Source organism: Lepidothrix coronata, unplaced genomic scaffold (genome assembly GCF_001604755.1).
Source record: "Lepidothrix coronata isolate B3197 unplaced genomic scaffold, Lepidothrix_coronata-1.0 Scaffold335, whole genome shotgun sequence".
Classification (NCBI taxonomy): Eukaryota; Metazoa; Chordata; class Aves; order Passeriformes; family Pipridae; genus Lepidothrix; species Lepidothrix coronata.
In genome coordinates, this window is record NW_016690515.1 from 338,090 (window position 1) to 360,483 (window position 22,394).

Sequence of the window (22,394 nt, forward strand, 5' to 3'; positions counted from 1 at the left end):
AACCTCACTGAGATAACATGACTTTTTTTTTCTCTTTTTTTTTTCCCCCCTTCGAACTAAATGTCAGTTTGAAACTGACATTGAACAGTTGCACTCAGATGAGAAGAAATCTGCATTCTGTGAAGCTGGCTTAGGGACTCTGGTGTATATTTTAAAGCTCTTTCCCAGGTCTTTTTTAACCAAATCTATGGGCTACTCCACACAAAATTCACTGAAATTCTCCCCAAAGCCACTGTCCAGGGAAACTGGAGCCAGGCAGACCAAGCAGGATCCCATATTATGGTTTGCTGTGGAAGGAGTCAATGCTGGAGAGGTGTTTGCATGACTTTTGTCCAGCTCTGACTCTCCCTGTCCACACACAGTAACTTCATGAAACACAGAAATGCTCTTTTAAGGTCCCAGCTTCCAGTTGAGATGGGAGAGCTGGAGAAGGACTTGTTCAGAGAAGGGTTTTAAAGGAGCAGAAAGCCCGTGGTTATCTCTTATATTAGCAGTGCTGGAGTGTCTCCTTAATTCTGCCTCCCTCCAGGTCTCAGATGACCTTATCCAGTGTTGCAGTTTCTCCCAGAGATTGTCTGGGGGAGGAGTTGCCACCGGAGCGGTGCCTCCACAGCCCAACTGAGACTGTTTGGCTTTCACTGTGTAAAAACACACTTTCTGTTTTACAGCAGTGGGAACCGACATTATCGACCGGGGCTGAGTAAACCCTTGGTGAAGATAAGGAGCAAACAGGCTCCAACCTGGCATCAAAAGCCCGTTCACTGCTCCCAAGGCTCCCTTTTATCCAGAGCTCCCTGAGAAAGGCTGGGGGGGTGTCTGGGTAGAGACCAAGGGCCCACATCCAAATTAAGGGGGTTTAGGAGCCCTTTGCACCTCTCTTTGCCCCCTCCAGGCGCTCAGAGATGAGTCAGGCCCGTTCAGCTCTGAATCACACAATCACTGAGGTTGGGATGACCCTCCAGGAGCATCCAGTCCAACCTTCCACCGAATCCTGCCATGCCAGGAAGTGCCAAGTCTTGTTCTTTGAATGTTTCCAGGGATGGTGGCCCCACCTCTGCCCTGGACAGCCCATTCCAATGCCTGGTCACCCTTTCAGTGTAGAAATTACCCAAAATATCCAGTTTGAACCTCCCCTGGAGCAACTTGAGGCCGTTTCCCCCTGTCCTATCACTTGTTCCCTGGGAGCAGAGCCTGACCCCCACCTGGCTCCACCCTCCTGCCAGGGAGTTGGAGAGAGCAATAAGATTCCCCCTGAGCCTCCTTTTCTCCAGGCAGAAGTTACACCTCAAAAATTATTTGCGAGCCCTGATTCCTTATTTTTTAATCACAACTTCTGCCCACCCTGCTCTGCTGCACATACCATAAAAATATCCAGGGCTTGACCCTTCCAGGGACCTGAGAGCTGAGCAGCACCAGTTAAACCAGGCTGGGCTTGCAGGCCCTGGTCCTGCACAGCCTCCTAGACCTGAGTCACACATCAAACTGTCTGAGTTTGCTCTCTTGGAGGCCGCTGCTCACAGTTGCTCCTCGGTCTCTTTGGGTGAGGTATGTGCTCTGTTGACTTTAATCTCAGTAATGTTTCCTTGTTATTCTTTTCCATCTCAGACGGTGACAAGGACTTGCAGTTTTGCTTCTCCCCTCCCTCTGTTGTCCTCTGACTTGTAGAATTAGGTATTTTTTGGCCATGGGAATTGGCCAGTGCTGGAGGACCTTGAAGGTGAGGGGAGGGCAAGGAGAGACAGAGTTAATGCAAGTCAGGAGAGAGTGAGTATAAAAATAGCCGTGAACTTGTCAGTTTGGTCACTGGTGGCTGGGTTAGTCATCTGGCAGGCTCTGCTGCTGCTGCTGCTCCAAGGGATTGTTTTACAGCACTGAGAACTGACATAATTTCTGTAGAGGAGAGGGAGCGGGCCGGGTGTAATGAGTGGGATACTGTCATCAGCACTTCTTTTGCACAGCAGCTGTTCTCTGTTTAGCCTCTGAATGTGGTCATTGTTGACTTTCCTTGTACACCTGCCAGGTTGTTAAGTGACTCATCACACCGAGGTTCATGCACTTGGCTCCCAGAGGCCTCCATTCCCCTTTCCTTGGTGGTCCTTCAGAGCACCCACTCCTTTTGGCATTTTCCTGAGTCATCCCTGTTGCCAGGAGCCTCTTGGAGTAAATGTCCTGTCACCCCAGGCAGCTGCTCAAGGTGGGGGAAAAAAGGAAAGAAAAAAGGAAATTAAAAAAAAGAAAAAAGAAAAAAAGATCTGGTGCAGATTGAAGCTGCTGAGCCTCAAAGGTGGACCAAAAGTGGTCCTGAGATCCTGGTTTTCCTGGTCTCTGTTCAAATGTCCCTCCTTCTCCTGTGCTGGGCTTGTGGTACTTCACACCTGTGTGTGCTGGCCGTGAGTGTCTGTGGGTTGTTTGACGGTGGAAATGTCCATCTGAAGGTTTTACACTTGATCTGTGAGAGGACCAGCCCCAGGAAGGGATCTCTGCAGTTATGGGGCAACAGAGCAAATGCTTGTTTAAAAGAAAACAACTGGTTTAACTTCTCCAGAATCCCAGGTGAGGGGCTCAGGAGCTGAGCCAAGGCTGTATTTCCTGTGGGTTCATATTGTAGGGAAATCCTCTCTCTCTGTGTTGCTGATTTTCACCCCACAGGATACCCCTGTCCTACCTATCCTGTCCCTCATTACTTTGCTTCCATGCTTCCTTATTCTTCTCCCTTTCCACTCCTGGCTCCCTCCCACCTTCCCCAGTGCTGGCCAAGGTTTGCCATGTGCTGGGGCTTGTTTGGAGCTCCCTTTGTGCTCCTGGTCAGCTCCCCAGGGGAGGGCAGAGTCTGTTCCAGCACCATCACTGTCCTCTCTCCAACACCACATTCCATTCATCCTGCACTCTGCAGGAACTCCACTTCCCCTGGGCTTGACCAAGGATTTCAGAAGTGGTTGGTGATGAAGAGGAAGGAAGGAAGGATCTCTGGACAGACAGGATGGATGTCGAGCCTGGAAGGGAGAATGAGAAATGGATTTGGGGGTGAACTGGGCTCAGGGAAGAAAGGAATTACCTGAGTTTTGGCCATTTATGTGCTGTGGGAGCACAGTGTAATTCCTCCCAGGTGCACTCAAGGGGAAGAACTTTCATGTCTTCCCTTTTTTCCTTTGTTTTGGGTTGAATATTCTCCCTGTTTAGTGACACAGGAGTTTTCTCTTCTCTAGGGTCTCACTGTTTGTGTTTCAGCTGAGGGAATATACCAAGAACTAAATTTCCCTTTGAAACCTGTGTGATCTCATATTCTCAGTACTGAAAATATAACATTGAATATTCAGATCTTCAGTGGTCCAACTCAGGGATGGAGGGGTGGCACTCTGGGGGTTCTTCTCCAGCTCAGAGCTTGGGCAGGACCTTGATTTGGTTTAAATTATTCAATAATCTGATACCTTCACAGCCTCCAGTTTCTCATGAACGTGAAGCTGCTCATGTCTGTGAAGCAGTTTGACAAGTGCTTTGTTTTTCTGTTCTCACTCAGTGTCTCTCTGAGCCTGGGCAATGGCAGTGATGGGAATTACATGCCAAGGAGCTCCTGAGGCAGCTGTCAAGCACAAGAAGGAGCTCACGGCGACCGAGGGGCTGAAGGAGACAGTGAGTGAAAAGCAGAGCAGTGTTTGCAAAGTAGAGGATTCAAAGAAGGCCATCTTTGACAGCCAGTGGAAAATCCTGAATGATGTAATCACCAAAGGAACAGCAAAAGAAGAAACAGAAGGAGGCTGTGCATCCATTTCTATCATTGCCCAGGCAGAATGTGAGTACAGGCCTGGCTGGGCTTCATTGAGGAACAGGAATGTGCACTCAGGGATGAGATTTCACTCCCTCGGCGCTCCTGGAGAGCTGAGACCACATCTATTTGTAATCCCAAATGGGGTGGAGTTGGTGACACAGCCCAGACTCTATTTAGGAAGCTCATGAAATCTCCTAATAATGTGGCAGCATCCACTGGGTAAAACTTAAATAACAGACCAGTGCACCTCAGCTAAATCTGTGTCCTGTGGGTCACCTGTCCTTGCCTGGCTTCTGAAAGGTGTTTAAAAGAAAACAACATAAAGCTGTCAGCTGGGAAGGAGCTGGGGGATCAGGAGATAGCTGGGAAGCTTCCTGGTGCTGGGGGAGCAGGAATGTGGCGTGGGTGGTGTGACATGACTGTGCAGTGCTTTGTCTGGGTCACTGATTTAGCACGTTGGCAGAGTTGTTTTAGTGCAGTTGTTTAAGACAAGTGATGACCCTGTTTTCTTTCCCACAGGTGAAAACAGTCAGGAGTTCAGCCCCACTTTATCAGAGAGATCCTTTATTGCCCACAGCAAACGTTACAGGTGAGAGACTTCTCAACATGAGCACATGAAGTGGCTTCACTGCTGTGTCTGCTGGCTTGGACTTGTTCCAAATCACCCTGGCTCTGTGTGCTTACAGCGTTTTTTTCCAAAAACACTCCTGCTTGAATTAGTTTTTCAGTCTGAGGCCTGGTAAGAATGTGTCTTTCCCCAAACACCTTCCTCAAAACCTTTTTTTGTTGTGTCAGGAAAAAAAACGAGTTTAAGCACAAACCACTTGAAACACCTTGCATTGTCTTGTTGTCAGTGCCTGCAGATTTACTGCCCTGGTAGCCTTCTGCCTCCATTTCTGGATTGGCAAATTTTTTTTGGAATGGCTGAGTGATTTTTTTTTTTTTTTTGAGGTTCCTGGGCTCAAAGTAGAAGGATCCGAGGGTAAATTTTCAGTCTTTTTTTTTTTATTAGGTGCTACTGTTTCCTGGGGCTTTCAGACACTGAAGGTGTGAGGTGCAGGGTTTGACAGTGCCCACTGGCTTTGTGTCCCATGGACCAACAGCAGAAATGCAAAGTGACCCCTTTCTGAGGGGCTTTATCTCCCAGAACTCTGCTCATGGGATCCTTTAGCACTAAAACAGCAGGAAAAGCTGGAGGGAGCAGTGCTGGCTGTGAGCTGCATCACTGAGCAGTAAAGACACATGAATGTTTCATAACTGCTCTGAGTCAGTGGGATGGTTTCTTCATTTGGAGGTCAAATATCCTGTTTTCTCTTATGGCTTGATTCTAAAAAATAACTAGGATTAGTTAGTTCCATACAAACCTGAGGATTGGTGTGGAATCACAGAATGGTTTGGGTTGGAAGGGACCTTGAAGACCATCCAGTTCTGCCCCTGACTGCACACAAATGTTCCTCCTGAGTTCCATCTTCTCCTGCAGCCCCCAGCTGGAGTGCTGCCAGGGCTCTTGTGTATATCCATGTGTTCCTAGAAATCATACTGTAATATTAAGCTTCACATACCAGCACATTTTGGCTTTTTAAAGCTATTTTATTCGAGTTCACTTAGTCATCCCTTTTCTTTGTGCAAAGTCTGTTTTCCTTTCAAACAGAGCAGGCGTTGATGTTATGAACACTTTCATGAATTTAAATAATTTTTTTTAAATAGACTGCATTTATACATCATTTCTGTGTTCACTAGAAGTCAACCACAGACTGTCTCAGAGCAGCCTGGAGACATTCAGTGCTTTTCCCTTTACTTTGTCATGTACAAGAAAGAGGTTTCAGGAGAGCTGGAGGGGAACTTTGCACAAGGGATAACGTGACAGGACAAGGGGGAATGGCTTCCAACTGCCAGAGGGCAGGGTTAGATGGGATATTGGGAAGGAATTATCCCTGTGAGGGTGGGGAGGGGCTGGAATGGATTTCTCAGAGAAGCTGTGGCTGCCCCATCCCTGGAAGTGTCCAAGGCCAGGCTGGACGGGGCTTGGAGCAACCTGGGCTGGTGGAAGGTGTCCCTGCCCGTGGCAGGTCTTTAAGATCCCTTCCAGCCCAGACCATCCCGTGGTTGTGTGATCCAGTCTTGTTGTTCCTTGCAGAATTTCTAAACACTGGGAGACTCGTTGCTTTGCTTCCCCTGCCCACACTCCTTTCACACCGTGCCAGCCTGGATCTTGAACTTAAACACAGCAAGCACGAAGTTCTGTTCTAGTTCTCTGTTGTGTGGCTCTCAGGAGGCAGAGTGCTGGTTCTGGGGGTCAGAGGTGTTGCCTGAGCTCAGGGCCCTGCTGTGTTTTGGTTTCCAGCAGCCGCTCGGACAGTCTCGACCAGATCCCCAACAATGTGGCCCACGCCACCGAGGGGCACATGGCCCCCACCTGCTGGAGGGGGAGGCACAGGGGCAGGGCCAGGAAGAAAAGGCACAAGAAGAGATCCAAGCTGAAAGGACAACCTGCCACTGCTGGCAGGAGAAGTCCCAGAACTCCGGAACAGGAGAGCTGCACCCCCATTCCTGTCCAGGTGAGAATCCTTGACCTTCCCCTTGTGCTGGGGGGATCCCTGTGAACTGCTAACAGGTGAATTTTTGTTGGTTATACTGAGATTCCTCCTCAGCTCTTTTGTTTTTGTTTTCTAGGAGGATGAATCACACCAAAGTGCTCTTTACAGAAACAGTTTTTGGGCTTCAGAATTTAACAAGGACTCGGTTTATGATCCGCTGCCTTTTGAGAAGCCTGACAGAGTTCTGTCCACGGGCGAACCCCATTCCCCAAGGAGCCACTACAAAACTGAACTGCACAAGCTCATCAGCCCCATTCAGTGCCTTAATCATGTTTGGAAACAGAGGGACACTGTCCCCCAGCCTGAAACTCTCCACCCGTTTCCCTACAACATCCTGCCCCCCCATTTCCCCCACCTGGACAGTCCCGTCCCTGCCATGAAGCAGAATGCTCTGGAGTCCTACTTCCATGGGGACCTCAACTACCAGGACAGTCGCCTCTCTGGCCTGAACCTAGGATACACTTTCCCCAAATGCATCAACCAGTCCGTGAAAACCAGCTCAGACAAACTTTCTGTGGAGGAATATTTGGTAGATGCCTTGAAGGGCAGTGTGAGTTTTGGTGAACCCCAGAATTTAGCCAGCCTGGCCAAGACCTGGAGAGGAGGTGGGCTGGACCCCGAGGAGCAGTTCCATGAGGAAAGTGCCAGTGAAGGCGTGCTGCTGAACGAGGTGATCTGCAGGGGGGGAGGCAGAGCTTCTCCTGGGCCTCAGAGCAGGGATGATCTGCATCCAGGGGTCACTTCTGCAGCCAGACTGTGCTTTCTGAAGGGTTCTTGATCTGGCTGAAGCTGCCAAATAAAGATGCAGTGGTTTTTTCTTATCACAGAATCACAAAATACTCTGAGTTGGAAGGCACCCATAAGGGTCATCAAGTCCAACTCCTGCAGTGAAGGGCCCGTCCAGGGGATTGAACCCCTGACCTTGGTGTTGTTAGCACCGAGTTTTACCCAGCTGAGCTCAGCTCAGGGTTATTTCTGCAGGATGTGTAAAGCCCTGTCTGTCTCAGGTTTTGGCTCCTCTCTGTGCCCACTCCCCAGACACACAGGCCTGTCTCTGAGCAGGGCTTCTGGGCTTAGTTCAGCCACGTGCTCTCTGCTGGCTGTGGAGGAGCCCAGGCCATGCAGGAGAACAGGCTGCAGTATTTATTGCCTCTGGATGGCCTGGACCCTGGCACAGGCAGAAACCAGGCCTGGGTGTGGATGTGGAGGTGCAGGAGGGATGTCTGTGCCTCTGCTGGGAGCAGGAGCTCATCCATCATCCCTTGCCAAACACAGGGCTCGGGCACAGCAAATCCATGTGAATCCTAAGGCGTGATTCACTTCTGAACTCAGTTCTCTCTTGCCACCTTCAGCTCCTCTTAGAGGACTTCTCTGGAATCAGAGTGACCCTGTCAGTGTTGTCTGTGGGGTTCAGGGTGTCACTTACCTGCCTGAATATATTTACAGTGTCACCTGAGGCACAGTCTCCATCTGCTGACTGCATAACCAGCTTTAGCTCACACACAGTGCCTGCATTTAGTCACATGAATCTTGGTTTGTTGTAGGATTCAGCTTTGTGGTTATGTCCTGCATGAGAAGGGAAGACTTTAGAGCTCCAAAGCCCTCCAAATACTGGTGGCTTTTCTTTACAGCAGTGGATTTAAATCAAACAGAGCCCACGGAAATCAAGTAGATTGATCCTGTATCATTTAATCTCGAGCCTGTGATGGAAGTAATTGTGCACAGAGATTTTTGGAGGGGTGCTGTGCTGTCATTGTGCTGCTTCTGAAAATGTTGACCTCTGTCTGTGCAGCTCAACATTTAAGTGTTTGTTTTTTTTATTTGCTTCATCTTGTTTTCTGATTTGAACTTGCAGAAACTGAAGCCAGTGGATTATGAGTACAGAGAAGAGGTTCATTGGACCAAATGCCACGGTTCCTTGGGCATTGGCTCCTTTGGACAAACAGACAGGATTCCAGTGTGCTGCCAAAAAGGTAATGGTGTGTGAGAGAGGAGGGTTTCCTGGCACAAGAAAGCACAGGGAGATAAATCTCCTCCCAGAGTGAAGTGCTGCTGTGGTTGTGTCCAAGGACAAACTTCCAGGTGATGGCAGGGAGAGAAGCACAGGGAGAACCTGTATGTGCACAGGGGCCAAGCTTAGCAGCCAAAATTAAGTTCCTTTGGCCTTAAAGTGATCTTGGGTGCTGAGCCTGGCCAAGAGTAGGGATTTCTGAGAGACTTGAGTGACTGCAGAGGAGAAAGAGCCGTGGGAGTTGTGTGCTGATCTCATTATTCTCATCCTAAACCGAGGCTGGTGTCAGTGGTTACATGGCAGCTGATGCCGTGGTGAGAAAGGAATAAAGTGGGAAAAACCCAAGGCACTGAAGGCAGGGAGAGCTTTGATCTGCTCACAGTGCTGGCACATCCTAACGAGGTGCTGCTGTCACAGATGCAGCAAAGGATGTGTGTTTCCAGCAGCTGGCACAAGAATCCATTTTGCACCAGGATATGCCACTGTCATATGATATAGAAAGCATGTGGACTATAACTTGGGTCAGGGTGTTGGTTTGCCACGGGGGCCCCAGGGCTGCAGGCAGAGTGATAGTGCAAGGTGAGGAGAATATAAACTATTTTATTTAAACTTGAATGGTTTCATCCCCTCTCCAAACTGATGTTCCTCACATTCCTCCACTAGAAAACTTCACCAAGCGTGTGGGAAGTGTTTGTCTTGAGTACAAAAATATTAGATGCAAAAAAGAACTGCAGCTTGCATTTTTCAGTTTAAAATGGTCACTTTCCCCCGTTTACACTGGGTTTGATGTGTTGCCTGTGGAAAGATGTAAGTGGCAAAATGACCAGTTCTTTACCCATTTCAGGTGTCAGGGATAGAAACAAAGGTCTTTAAGGCATGTAGGAAACTAATTCCTGTCCTGCATCCTCACAGTTGGCATGTGGAGTTCTGTGGGGACTCGACCAACTCCTTTTCTGTCAGTGTGGAACTGTTTAAATGTATTATCCCTTTTGCAAATACACAGACTGGGGAGAAACAGCTGTTCCTAGAGGGCTGCATTTTCAGGAAGGAGGATGGTTGTGCTGAAAAGGGAAACATGAGAGTAGGAGAGGCTGAAGGCTTTAAAAGTGTCAGCTTTTTCCCTAAATATTGGAGGGTTTCAAATTATGCTTCTTCATGTCAGAAATGCATCTTTTAAGACCAAACTGTGAATGCAGAGAGTTCTAACGTGCAGATGGGACACTTCCCTATGATCTTTTTCCCTTTCCATGAATAACTGTCTCCAGTTCCTGCTGCCTGCCTGTGTTGGGGGGGACTACCTGACCTTCTTTCACCAGACTTGGTGTTGGAAGCACCTGCTCTCCGAATTCTTGAGGTGAAAGAAAACTAACTATAGATGGATTGCTGACAGTGAAGAAACATGATGCATCCTTTCCCACCAGAATCTTAATGACTCATGTTTTCCTTCTGGTCTTTAGCAAATTCTTGCTTTATTTTACTTGGCTGAATTCAGGATTTTTCTTTAACCATTTTCAGGATGAATACCACCTAAAACAGTGATTGTGCACACTTGTGGCTGTATTTCATATTCCCTCCTGCTTGGGGAGAGTCGAATTGTTGCCAAGTATTGCACCATCCTTAATTTTCCCCCCTCTTTCATGAAAGCAACATGTTCAGCTGTCAGAATTATCCTCTTACTGAAACAGAAGTTACCCTCCTCCTGAAGGTTCCCAGTCCTCAGCTGGAAGCTGGAGGCATTGCAACCTGGCTTTTTTTTTTATAAACCTTTACTTTTCTCAGGCACTGAGGATGTAGGGACTAGTTCAGATCACCCTGAGTGTTCCCACTTATTGTTGTACCCACTGTTAAGGAAGGTCAGAGAACCGTGACGTTGGAAAAGACCTCCAGGATCGAGTCCCACCTTTAGATCATCAAGTCCCGTTAGCTCATCCTCGTGCCTGTGGTGTTACCCAGACCCAGCCATCAGGGAGGGTCAGTCCTGCCAGGATTGCTGCCAGGATTTGCTCAGTGCTGCCTTGTTTGCCCAGGTCCAGGTGGAACATTTCCGGGCGGAGGAGCTGACGACGTGCGCGGCGGTGACGAGCCCCAGCGTCGTCCCCCTGTACGGGGCCGTGAAGGAGGGCCCCTGGGTGACCATCTTCATGAAGCTGATGGAGGGTGAGGAAGGAACAGCACAGTGCAGTGGACATTGATCTCCTCTTCCTCCTGCCCCACTTTTAATCTGTTAGTTCTTTGGTGTATCCAGGGTGCTCATTCCTGAGTGGGTTGGGATAGGTGTGTGTGATCCCTGCTGGACCAGCTTGCTGGGGGGAATAATTCCCAGTCCCGCCTCACTCCAGTTCAAAATGTCTCTGTCTGGATCAGCAGCTGCCAGTTCTCACTAAAACATGCAGCTGGTGCTGGTTTTTGCTTCATGTTGATTTGGCACATGGCACTGAAAAAGGGGATACTGTCCAAGCAAACCGAGATACTTCCATTGCCTGATGCTCTTTTTCCAGCCAGGACCATGGAAAATGGGCTGGGAAAAATCAGCTGGTGATCAGTAGCACCCAGAAATGTCTGATCTGATCACAGAGCAGTTGCTTTTGCTCCAAAACAACACTGTTAAACTGACACTAAGCAAAAAGCTTCATGAACGAGGCCAGTTTCTGTGGGCAGAATAAACTGGGAATAAACAGAAGGAACAGACCCATGTGTGCAAGATAGGGGCTGTCAGACGTGGAAATCCTCACTTTTTCATTGGAAACAACCAGGAATTCTGATGGTGCTGGGAAGAATTGAAAGATAAGCTAACATGGACTCTCTGGATTCCTTTCTAGGTGGCTCGTTGGGGCAGCTCATTAAGCAGAGTGGCTGCCTGCCAGAGGACAGAGCCCTCAGCTACCTGGGCCAGGTGTTAGAGGGCCTGGAGTATCTTCATGCTCAAAACATTCTCCACGGAGATGTCAAAGGTAGGGTGGTGCTTGAGGTACCTCGTTCTTCCCTTCCTTAGAAGAGGCTTGGAGATTAAGTTCTGGGATTACTTACCAGATTTTGAGATCTGTGTTTGAAATTAGAGTTTCCCTTGGTTCTGAACTGCTGGGAATATCATGTTTGTCACCTCTGTCTGTCATGCAGTGGGTCTGACAGGCTGTTTGCCCAGGCTGCCCCACCACTGGGGTACAAGGATCTCCAGGGCAGGTAATTGGTAGTTTATAAGCAGAGATAAATTACAGCTCTGTACTTAAGCCAGTGACACTCCACAGGAGCAACGAACCCTCTGGGCTCAAAAAACCTGCAGTTCTATGGGCTTTTGACACTTTTTTTTCCATCTTAGTGACCATAACACAGAGGAGACTGATGAAACTCTTCTCTTTGCAGCTGAGAATGTGCTGCTGTCTGATGATGGGAGCAGAGCCCTCCTGTGTGACTTTGGACACTCTGCTCACCTTCACCCTGACGGGCTGGGGAAGTGCCTGGTCACAGGTGAGGCTTTGCTGCTGCCTCTTCTGCAGAACTGCCCTCCTGACTCATTCTTTCTGCTCAACATTTACATACTGGCTCATTTGCAAGCAACTGTATTTTCCAGCCTGAACGTTGCTCACAAGTGTCTCGTTTATTGGTATTACTGTGGTGCATCCCACTGGCAGCCAGAGTGGCCTCAGGTTTGGGAGTGGATGGTCCTCATCTCCCAGCTTAGAAGGCTGCTCTGTTTTTTTGCAAGATTATGTCAGCATTCAGTGTCTTGTCCCTGCAAGAAACCACACTGAGACTTTAAAATCCTTCTCTGGCTTGTCATGTAGCCTCACCAAAGAGCTGGGGAAGAATCCCAACACCCACTAAAGCAAAATGCCTTTTTTTTGGGTCAGTGAGATTTTACAGTGCTTCTTAATGCAGCTGTTAAAAGGGAAGGATATGTTTTCTAATGTCAAGCTCATGTTTTGCCTCCCAAATTTACTTGGAAGGGGGGTTTAATCCCTATTCTATGTGTGACAAGGGGCTGTAGGCTTTGAACAGTTTATAAGAGAACTCAGTGCTGCTTTTTGGGTTGAGGTGGAGCCTCTCTGCTCTGGAGCCAGGCTGGGAGAGCTGGGAGTGTTCACCTGGAGAAGAGAAGGCTCTGGGGAGACCTGAGAGCCCCTTGCAGGGCCTAAAGGGGCTCCAGGAGAGCTGGAGAGGGACTGGGGACAAGGGCCTGGATTGACAGGACAAGGGGAAACTATTTTAAACTAAAAGATTTAGATTGAATATTGGGGAAACCCTTCCCTGTGAGGGTGGGGAGGCCCTGGCACAGGGTGCCCAGAGAAGCTGTGGCTGCCCCTGGATCCCTGGAAGTGTCCAAGGCCAGGTTGGATGGGGCTTGGAGCAACCTGGGCTGGTGGAAGGTGTCCCTGCCCATGGCAGGGGGTGGCACTGGATGAGCTTTAGGGTCCCTTCCAACCCAAACCATCCCGTGATTCTCTGGAGGTGACTTCTGAAAAGACAAGGATTCTGCCTTAGGCTTCCCTCCTTGAACTGGAACTGTTCTCTGGCTCCAGTGAGTTTTCCAGCAGTGAGTTTTCCTCTGCCTGGTTGTAGGGACCTACGTGCCGGGCACAGAGACCCACATGGCCCCGGAGGTGGTGATGGGCAAGCGCTGTGGCTCCAAGGTGGACGTGTGGAGCAGCTGCTGTATGATGCTGCACATGCTCAACGGCTGCCACCCCTGGACCCAGTACTACAACCACCCCCTCTGCCTGAAGGTGAGCGACCCAGCCCCTCTCCAGAGCCAGCAGATGAGCTGCCAAAGCTTCTTATTCCCAGCCAGGGATCCAGCTGGGTGTCTGACACGGTGCCAGCCCTGCTTTGGGAGCTCAGCATTCCCTGTGCCTCTGACTGCTCTGCTGGGGCTGCTCCTTCCTTACCCCGCTCATGACTTGGGTGTGACTTTTTAACCATTCAGCTTGTAATAAAATTACTGCCCAGGTCTCATTTAGTGCTTTCATTTCAGCTGGAAACGCTCGGGGGGTGGGAAGAACCTTCCTGAAATCAAATGAAGCCTCTCTGGTGTAACCTCTCTCGCTTCCTGTTTGTCACACAGATCGCTAAAGAGCCACCTCCTCTGAGGGAAATTCCACCTTCCTGCAACCCTCTCACTGCTGAGATTATTAAGCTGGGGCTGGAGAAGGAGCCTCTCCAGAGGGCATCTGCAGCAGAGCTCAAAACTAAGACCAGCGTGGCACTTGAGGAAGGTAGAAATGTCCTAATGCAGCTCAGCCTTCACACCCCCGCTGGGAGAGTTGCTGGATGTGTCAGGGTGATCCCCTGGGAAGCACTCGTGCCCAGTGTATCATTTCCACAGGTTTCAGCATTGATGTGTATTTTGGGTTGATGGCTTTTGCCCACAGCTGAGTGTTTCTCACCCAAATAAATAACAATTTCCTGTGTGCTGTCACAGGCTCTTCCTTCTCTGCTGGAGGAGATGTTGTGCTCTCTGTGGGTTTCTTCAGGTGTGTGCTGGGCTAAAGCATCAGCTGCAGCTGGAGAGCCTGATATGCAGCAAAACTGCAAGCAGAGCTTTGTTGCTTCCTCAGCTGTAGCTCGTGCTTGTGGTCCAGTCTTGCCTCTAAGACTATCGTAATTTATTTCAACTTAACCCTGCTGAGTGGTTCTGTAATACAGCAAGAATCTGTGGAGGTGTCTGGTTGTATCTTTTGGAGAAACTGGGCATTTTACAGCAAACTCTTCCAGTGAAGGAAAGCTTTTACATCTTTTTTTTTTTCTTTATTTGATAATGTTTCATGTTTTTTGGTTTTGCAGTGGGAGGTGTGAGAAGCCCCTGGAAAGGCGAATACAGAGAGCCCAGACATTTATCTCTGAACAAAGAAAACAACCCCCAGACGTCCCTGTCCCCCACAGTGAGCCCAGTTTCTGAGACTGGCTCTGACCCAAAATTGTCAGTCAGAGTTTCCTGTGCCAGCCCAGTCCTGCCACCACCATCCCTGGAGCAAACAGAGGAGGTCGAGGGAACCCGTTGGAATGAGGACAAGGAATCACCTGAGCCCTGGGATCCCCCCCCTCTCTGCTCAACTCCTGTGCCCCTGAGGAGCTGCAGCCACGTGGAGAGAGCCACAACCATTTCAGAACAGGAGCTGCAGCAGCTGGAGATTGGTGAGCACTGGGCTGGGGAAGGAATTGAGCTTTTTGCTTGAGAGCAGGATAAAAATGCAGCTGCTTTCTCTTGGCCTCCTGACAGTTATTTTTGGGTTTTCAGCTTGGATGTCGTTTTGTTCACAGTTCCTTTCTCGTTACACAAATTGCTCAACCTTCCTCTAAATTACCAAAACTAGTAGTTCTTAACCAATTAAATACCCCACAAAGGTAATGAACAGGATTTCCTTCCACTGAGCAGGGGAGGGACCTTCTGAGAGGTGCAGGAGCCTCTTAGAAAACAGCCCATTTCAGACTTGTGCTTAAGTGTAAACAGTGCCAGAATTCCAATTTCACCTGGAATTTTAAGTTTCAAACATCATTCTTTTAATAAAAGGGTAAGCCAGGGTAATAACAAAGGGATGGCAGATGTGAAGCAAAGCAGTACAGTTAAAATCAGTGTGCAACTGTTTTGTTCTGGGCATTGGAAAACCTACAGCCACCAGCCAAAGAATTTGGTTACCAGCAGCAATCCAGAACTGGAAGACCGGGAGTAAATTAGTGTGGAAATCACGTAGCCCAGTTCCATTGCCCCAGTATAATACAACATTTCAGGGTTTTTTTTTCTCATATTTTCTATTTGTAAGTGAATTTAAAACTCCAAAAGGTGGCTTAAAATGTAACTGTGTCAGGGAACTGAGGAGTGACATTTTAGGGGTTGCTGAGGGCTTTCTTCTCAAATGGCTTTGGGTCTCTCTCAGCAGCCTTTTAAGGGCTGGATATTGTCAGTGCAACTCTGCAGGAGCTGAGGGCATCACTTTGACCTTTCCCTGGGCACGGTAATGCACATGGATCTACAGTGACACCTCAGAGGTGTCAGGATGGGCAAGAACTGGGAAGTTTTGGGTGCTGCATGTCATTGCACAATCCCTTTTTGTCCTTTCTGGCTCAGTTTCCCTGCTTTCAGTGCTGGCTGTACCCTCTGCTCAGAGCTGTGTGTCATGTGTTTCACTGACACCAGTTCATCAGCTAAAGCTGAAGAAGCTTTGGGAATTAATTGCAGAACTGTGATAAGAGCAGAGGGGCATGGAAGGAAACACTGGAAATGTCTTCCCTTCTCTTCTTTTTGCTGCAGAACTGTTTCTGAACAGCCTCTCCCAGCCTTACTCCCTGGAAGAGCAGGAGCAAATGCTCTCCTGTCTGAGCATCGACAGCCCCTTTGTGTCGGACGCCAGCGAGAGGGTGAGTGGGAATGGAGGCAGGGCTGGGGGTTTTCTCTGGAAAACTGGGAGCTGTGACCAACAGAGATCTGGAGTTTCTCACTGTTGTTGCTTTCTGACACCCAGTTTGCTGGAAGGAACCTTGGGAGGAAAGCTTTGTCCTGGCACAGAGGGGTGTTGAGGATTGTGGCTGTGCTTTAGTTCAGTGTCCAGCCTGGATCCTTCCCTCCAGAGGCTCTCCTGTGCTGTCTGCTGACTCAGGAAGCTCCAAGTGTGTGGATGTGGACAATCTCAGCAGCTCTGACCCACTCTGTGCAGGGGAAGGGAGGTGGGGAAGCAGTGGTGGGTGCAGGAGCTGCTCCAAGGTGGACCGAGCAGCTGTGCAAGGTCTTCTTCTGGCCACCAGTGGGAAGTTTAGGGCAAGACCAGAAGAACAGGGCAGGAAAACAGAGAGCAAATCTTGGCTATTCATTCCCAGCCTCTGGATCTGTTCTCCATGATCTTACTTTAACCCATTGATGCTAATGAATGCATAGTCCAAGCTACTGAAATACTAATTTTAATAATTTTTGTTTGCTCTATCTCTGGTGTTCCTAAGGCAGGGAATGCCAGTGAGAAACACTGCCCAAGCCTTGTTGGACCAGGGGAGGACAAAAGCCCTTCAGTCATAGTTTTCAAAGACATTGAGTCCCAAACTGTGCAGCCTGGCATCTGCAGGAGTCAGCCCTGGCTGGGAGCAGCTTTGTGTCCTGTTTCTGTCCCTCTTCTCAGCCTTCCAGGGCTTTTTGTGGAGGACTGGGAGAGTTCTGTGCAGCAGCTCAGCTGTTGGCACACACAATGTGCAGTGTGGGGTCTGACTCTGCTTGGTTTCCCCCCCCTAATTCCTGCCCCATACATTTAATTTGACTTTGGACTGGTGCTGACCACTGTGCTGATGTTGTCAGGTTGTCCTTCCATGGCTCAAGGATAACACAGACCCTTCCCAGCAGCACAGCAATGCAGGGTCTGTAGTTGTTTAGGCAGTTCCTTGTTTTCCCTGTGTTTTTCCAGTGTCAGTAAGTGACAGATATTTTGTGTGATGCTTCATTCTCCTGTCACCCAGTACCACAAACCCCTCTTTTCTCATCCAGCTTTTCAGCTGATCATTGATTTAACTATGGAGAATATCTCATAATGTCTGTGAACTCTTGCATTGCTGTTCATTCCCTTTTCCAGGTGGCACATGAATGTTGCCTGAACTCAAAGCCCAGCCTTAGATCCCCGTGGGTTTCCACCTTTCTCTTTAATGTTTACCTCCTGCAAGCTCATTTTCTTTAGGAGCCTTTTGACAAACTTGTGGTTATTTCTGCAGAACTCCATGAAGGCTTCTCAGAGCTTGAGGGACACTATGAGCTCTGGGATTCATTCCTGGAACAGCCAGGCAGACGGGCAGAGCTTCAGCTGGAACAACCTGCTGAGCCGCAGCCGGCACACGGACACCCCCAGCTACTTCAACGGTGGGTCTGGATGGCTGCAGGTGGGATAAACGGTCAGGAATCATTTCCTCAGTATCCAGAGGGACTGGGAAATGGGTTCTTGGAGCTCTTTTTATCCTTCAGTTGCTGTGTCAGCACAGACCCTCCCAAAGGTGGGTTGTGAGGAGGCCCAGTCCGCCCTGGTCACGGGGGGGTGGAAGGCACTGGGGGCTGTGCAGTGAAATGCAGGGAAGTTGCTGAACACACAGAGCCTGTTGAGCTGTGTGTGCCCTGCCTTGTGCAACTGCCATGCGCAAGGAGTTGTGTTTTATAACCCAGAAACGTCCACGAAGTAATTTTGAGGGCATGTTGTGCAAATCAATACATCCCTTCAGCTGCTTTCCTGCTAAATCCAGCTCTGCTCTGAGTCATTGTTGTCTTCAGGAAGCTCCATGCTCAGCAAAAGACCTACATAAATGAAATGCTTAGTGACAAAAAGGAGTTTTTCCCCTGTGTGTGCCTTGTCAGTCAGTTTTCCTGTGGACTGTGAGGTCGTAACAACTCCTCTTGTGCATTCCAGGAGTGAAAATCCAGATCCAGTTGCTCAGTGGAGAAAATTTACACATCAGGGATTTCCACAGGAAAAAGGTGGGAGACATTGCCACGGGGATAAGCAGCCAGGTGAGACACAAACTGTGAGTTGATTCCTTTTGTCTGAGGAGCAAGTTCTTCCCTAACACAGGCTCATAGCACCTGAAATCCAGGGACCAGGAATTGGCCAAGGGTCCCAATGACACCTTTAGTAATAGAACTTCAGTGCTGCTGTTGTGAGTGTGGTACCAGAGGATGTTTTTTGAATCACTGAGTCATTAAGGTCAAAAAAGACCTCCAGGATCATCCAGTTCAACCTTTGACCGAATCCCACCATGCCCACTAAACCATAGCTTGGAAGTGCCACCTTTCCTCATTGTTTGAACACTTCCAGGGATGGTGACTCCACCACTGCCCTGGGCAGCCTGTTCCAATGCCTGGTCACTCTTCCAGTGAAGAAATTTTCCTAATGTAGAACCTGAATGATAAGCCATTCTTAATTGTCATAGGGACAACAGGAATCTGCATCTTAGGAAGTGCCTGTGCTGCAGCTTAAAAAATCCTTTTTCTCAACTAAAAAGATAAATTCTTTCCCCTCTCCCTAAATCACTATGTGCCTTTTTCATCCTGAGCAGTAGCATCAGCTCAGGGAAACAGGCTGTGTTTGGCTGTGGTGCTTCCAACTTGTTGGTTTGGAGGAGATGTTGGCACACTCCAGTGAACCTCTCTGTGGGCATCCTTGGCAGTCCCTGAAAGAAGCTCCCAGAGTGTCCGTGGGACTGTGACTCATCTGAGTGTAAAATGTGCTGTAAAAGAGGTTGCACCAGTCCAGAAAATGTTCCAGTGGTGCTGGTTCTCTTTGGTGGACTTACAAAGCCAAGTACCACCGACCTGCAGAGGAGTTCACAGCCCCAGGCACCCCCAGGCACGGCCCAGAGCTCGTGGGAGCAGTTTGGCAGCAGGGTGGGCACTGCCCTGTCCAGTTCTGAGACCCTCCCTCCCAGGAGAAGCTCAGGGTGTTCCTGCCAAGCACAAGCCTCTCTCCAGGCTCCTTCCCTGCCTTGGGAAGCTGTTTGCCGGGGGGATAAAGGGATGGGATGTTCTGAAGGAGGCTTCAAGTGCCATTCTGTGTGTTCTGCTTCCCAGATCCCGGTCCCTGCCTTCAGCCTGGTCACCAAGGAGGGGCACCCGGTGCACTATGACATGGAGGTGCCCGACTCTGGCATCGACCTGCAGTGCACCCTGGCCCCCGACTGCAGCGTCGGCTGGACCTGGCGCGTCAAGCACGGCCAGCTGGAGAACAGGCCCTGAGGCCCTGCCTGGCTTTGGAGGTTTTTACCTCGTGGAAAGAAGGAATTACAAAAGCTTCCAACCTGCCCTGCCGTGGTGGAGCTCCAAGTGCAGTGGCTGGAGTGCAGTGGCTGGCGTTCGTGCTGCGGCGGGACGGCGGCTCCACTGCGCTCGGGCCTGCTCGTGTCGTCCTTCTGACCCGGTCCCAAGGCATGTCCTGAGCTCAGATGTTCCCCAGGACGGTGGGAATTACTTGTTTTGGGTGTGAGTGATAGAACTGGAGGATGGTGGGTGGAAATTCCTGCTTTTTGGAGGAATGTGGTTGTGCTTTCCAGGAGAGCAGGGGGGTTGGGTGAGAACTGTGGCTCAGCCTCAGGGGTGAGGCCGGAGCTGCTGGGCTCGCCCAGGGGAGGAGTTTGGGTGCCCTCAGTGCAGCTGGGGGTTGGTTGTGCTGAGAGGAGCTGCCTGACTTCCTTCCAGATGGAGGAAAAAACACTTCTGTAGGGCTTTGGGGAGCATCATCTCCACCTCCAGCCTATTGCACGGGGAGAATCGACAGCAGGAACTGGCTGGTTCTTGGTCTCACCTCCCACCCTTCCCCGCAGATCATTTCCTTCTTGAATCAGAAAAGAACTTTGTTCCCAGAAAGAGCTTTGCTTGCAGCTCCCACTTGCAGGTCTTGGAGGAGCTGGTGCTCTCTCTGGTGTCTCTGGCAGACAGGGCAGGAGGAGGGTATGGAATTCCTTGCTGGGAAGGTGGAGGGGCTGTTCCTCCATCCTGACTTCAGGTGACCTGTCCCATCCAGGCAGCTCCCCAGGAAGGGGAGGGGATGGTGGCTCTGTCAGCTCTGACAGGGCTCAGTTTTGCTGCAGAGTTTATATAAAACTCCCTCCCAGCTGCCAGGGCTGAGCCCAGTGCCCCAGTTCTGTTGGCCCAGCCTGGCCTCACGAGGCTTCCCATCCTCCCCTCCCTTCCAGCTGGTTCATGGAGTGGGATGGGTAGCTGGGCCTGCAATGCCTTAAGCTTTGAACTGTTTTTTTTTACTGATTTATGAATGTTTCGAACATCCTGAAACCTCACAGGTGAAATTCAGGTGGGTGGGTGTTGTTCACCCTTCCCCAGCCCAGAACAAAGCCAGAGGGAGGTGTGAGCCCTGAGTGTGCTTGTTCAGGACTGCTCCAAGGCCTGGCACACCTGGAAATCACAGCCCCTCGTGGTGGCTGTGGCTCTTCCAGAGCTCTGGAACTGCAGTGGCCTCCAAGCAGGGGCTCTGCATCCAAGCTGAGCAGAGAAACGGCTCCTGAAGAACAAGGTGGGCCCTGCTGGATCCATGGAGGTCTGGGGGACACAGTGGGGCAGGAATGCTGGCAGTTTTCCCAAGCTGAAGTTCACTTGGAAAGTGGCTGGGGAAAGTTAAACTCTGGGCCTCCTTTTTGAGGACCAGCACTCATTAAACAAGGGATGCTCTTCCCTTTGATCTCCCAGAACATGGGCTGGTTTTGCCACACCAGGCAGTGACATCCTTAATCAGAAAACTCCAGTTGTTGATGTAATAAAAAAGTGGAGCTCTTGGAGAAAATTGAAACCTGTCACCACTCTGGGTATATTTTTATAGCACTTTTTGTTCTAAAGCACTTAATATGTTGTCCAAAATAGGCACCTAATTATATCTGCAATGCCACGTTCAGAGGCTTTTTAGTAAGTAATTAACACATTACACACATGTCTTCCAGGAGGGAGTGGGGGAAGGGGTAGGTTGGCTCAATTCCTTTTGAGATGCCATAAACTACTCAGAATTTAAGCTCTGGAGCAGGAGGGAGCAAAGTGCCTCTTCCAGGGTTCCCAGGAGCTCCCAAGCATGTACCTGGCTTCCTCTGAGAGGGAGAACCTCTTGGTTGTTTCTGAGAAGTCTGTGGTGATGTGTCACTCCAAAAGCAGGGTGGGTTCCATCCCAAAGGCTGCACCTCGTGCTCCTGGTGCCTGGGAGGTGCCCCCATGCCCAGGGGTGTGGGAGCAGCAGGACTGGCTGCAGGACTCTGCCCTTCACCCTCAGCATTAACCTGAACTCAGGCCGCCTGCACGAGGGGTGGGAGGGCAGGAGACCCCCCCGGTGTCCCTATGGGTCCGTGGAGATGTCCCTGTTCCCCAGGTCCGTGGGGATGTGTGTTCTGCACCCTCACCCCAGCATTACCCAGGATCTCCAGCCTCTCTGTCCTGTGCAGAGCCCTCAGTCCTGTTCTGCTGCCACCACCAGCAGTGAGTGAGGCTGCAGGTCCCCAGTCCCAGGGTGGGGGTGGTGGCAGCTGTCCCTGCCCAGGGTCAGCGTCGCCCACCTGGGGGACACTGGTGCCATCCCACTGCCCCGAGCTGGGCTTCTCCCCCAGGGAGGGTCTCCAGGTTCTGGTCCCAACCAGCCTGAGATCCCTCAGCTCTGTCCCCTTGGCTTCCCGTGCCAGGCAGAGCCAATCCGTGTTCCAGCCCAGTTCTGTGCAATACTGACAGGAGAGAGTCAGGGGAAGCTTTTCCTCAAAATTGGGCTGGAACTCGGTGAGGTTTCATAACGGGTGTTTAGGACAGAACCCCAGCTCGGGGCGGGGAGGACGAGCAGCAGTGGGAGTGATAAACACAGATGGCTCCTGTCGTGCAGCTCCTTCCGAAAGTCTGGAAAAAATCGCTGTTGGTGAGGGAAGATGGAGCTGAGGAGCAGTTTGGGATGGGCAGTGCCGGTGTGGGGGAAGGTGCCAGAATGAGGAGCTTGTGTGGAATGAATGACACTTTATAAAACTGTGATTTCTTGACCTGCATTTTCACAGGGAAAAAAAAATAAAGCTAAAAAAAAAATGCTTTTTATTCTCATTGCTGGTGGTTTGATACATTTTCCAAGGAACAAGAGGGTGGTGCTGAATAGGATATTTTTCATGAAGAGGAGCCTGGTCTTATGAAATTCTGCTGATGAAATTCTGCTAATGAAATTCTGCTAATGCCTTGGGTTTGGGGGATGCAGGGAGAAGTCAGGGAGGGTGGTTGGCACTGACCAGGCTCCCCAGGGCAGTGGGCACGGCCCCAAGGCTGCCAGAGCTCCAGGAGTGTTTGGACAACGCTCTGAGGGACAGGGTGGGATTGTTGGGGTGTCCTGGGCAGAGCCAGGGGTTGGAATCCATGATCCTTGTGGGTCCCTTCCAGCTCAGGATATTCTGTGATTTCTGGGGATGAAGAGGCAGCAATAACTCTGGTGGATCTAAGCACAGGCTTCACTGCATATCCTGACACATCTCCTTCCAAAAAGACAGTCCCTTTCCCTCCCTCTGTCCTGTTCCAGGGGATTTGCTACACCAGGAGCTGCTCGGTCTCCTGGGA

At 50.1% G+C, this 22,394-nt stretch overlaps 1 protein-coding gene across 1 annotated transcript; it reads left to right on the forward strand.

Annotated features, from left to right (window-relative positions):
* Positions 1-3,522: 3,522 nt before the first annotated feature.
* MAP3K14 (mitogen-activated protein kinase kinase kinase 14) lies at positions 3,523-21,369 on the forward strand. The gene is given in 16 exon segments (XM_017838377.1): positions 3,523-3,790; positions 4,286-4,355; positions 6,111-6,324; positions 6,440-7,033; positions 8,219-8,298; positions 8,300-8,336; positions 10,402-10,531; positions 11,194-11,325; positions 11,735-11,839; positions 12,932-13,095; positions 13,434-13,584; positions 14,153-14,503; positions 15,618-15,724; positions 17,054-17,198; positions 17,737-17,837; positions 18,894-21,369. Coding segments are annotated over 16 exon segments (2,799 nt in total). The 5' UTR covers positions 3,523-3,537; the 3' UTR covers positions 19,059-21,369.
* Positions 21,370-22,394: the final 1,025 nt, after the last annotated feature.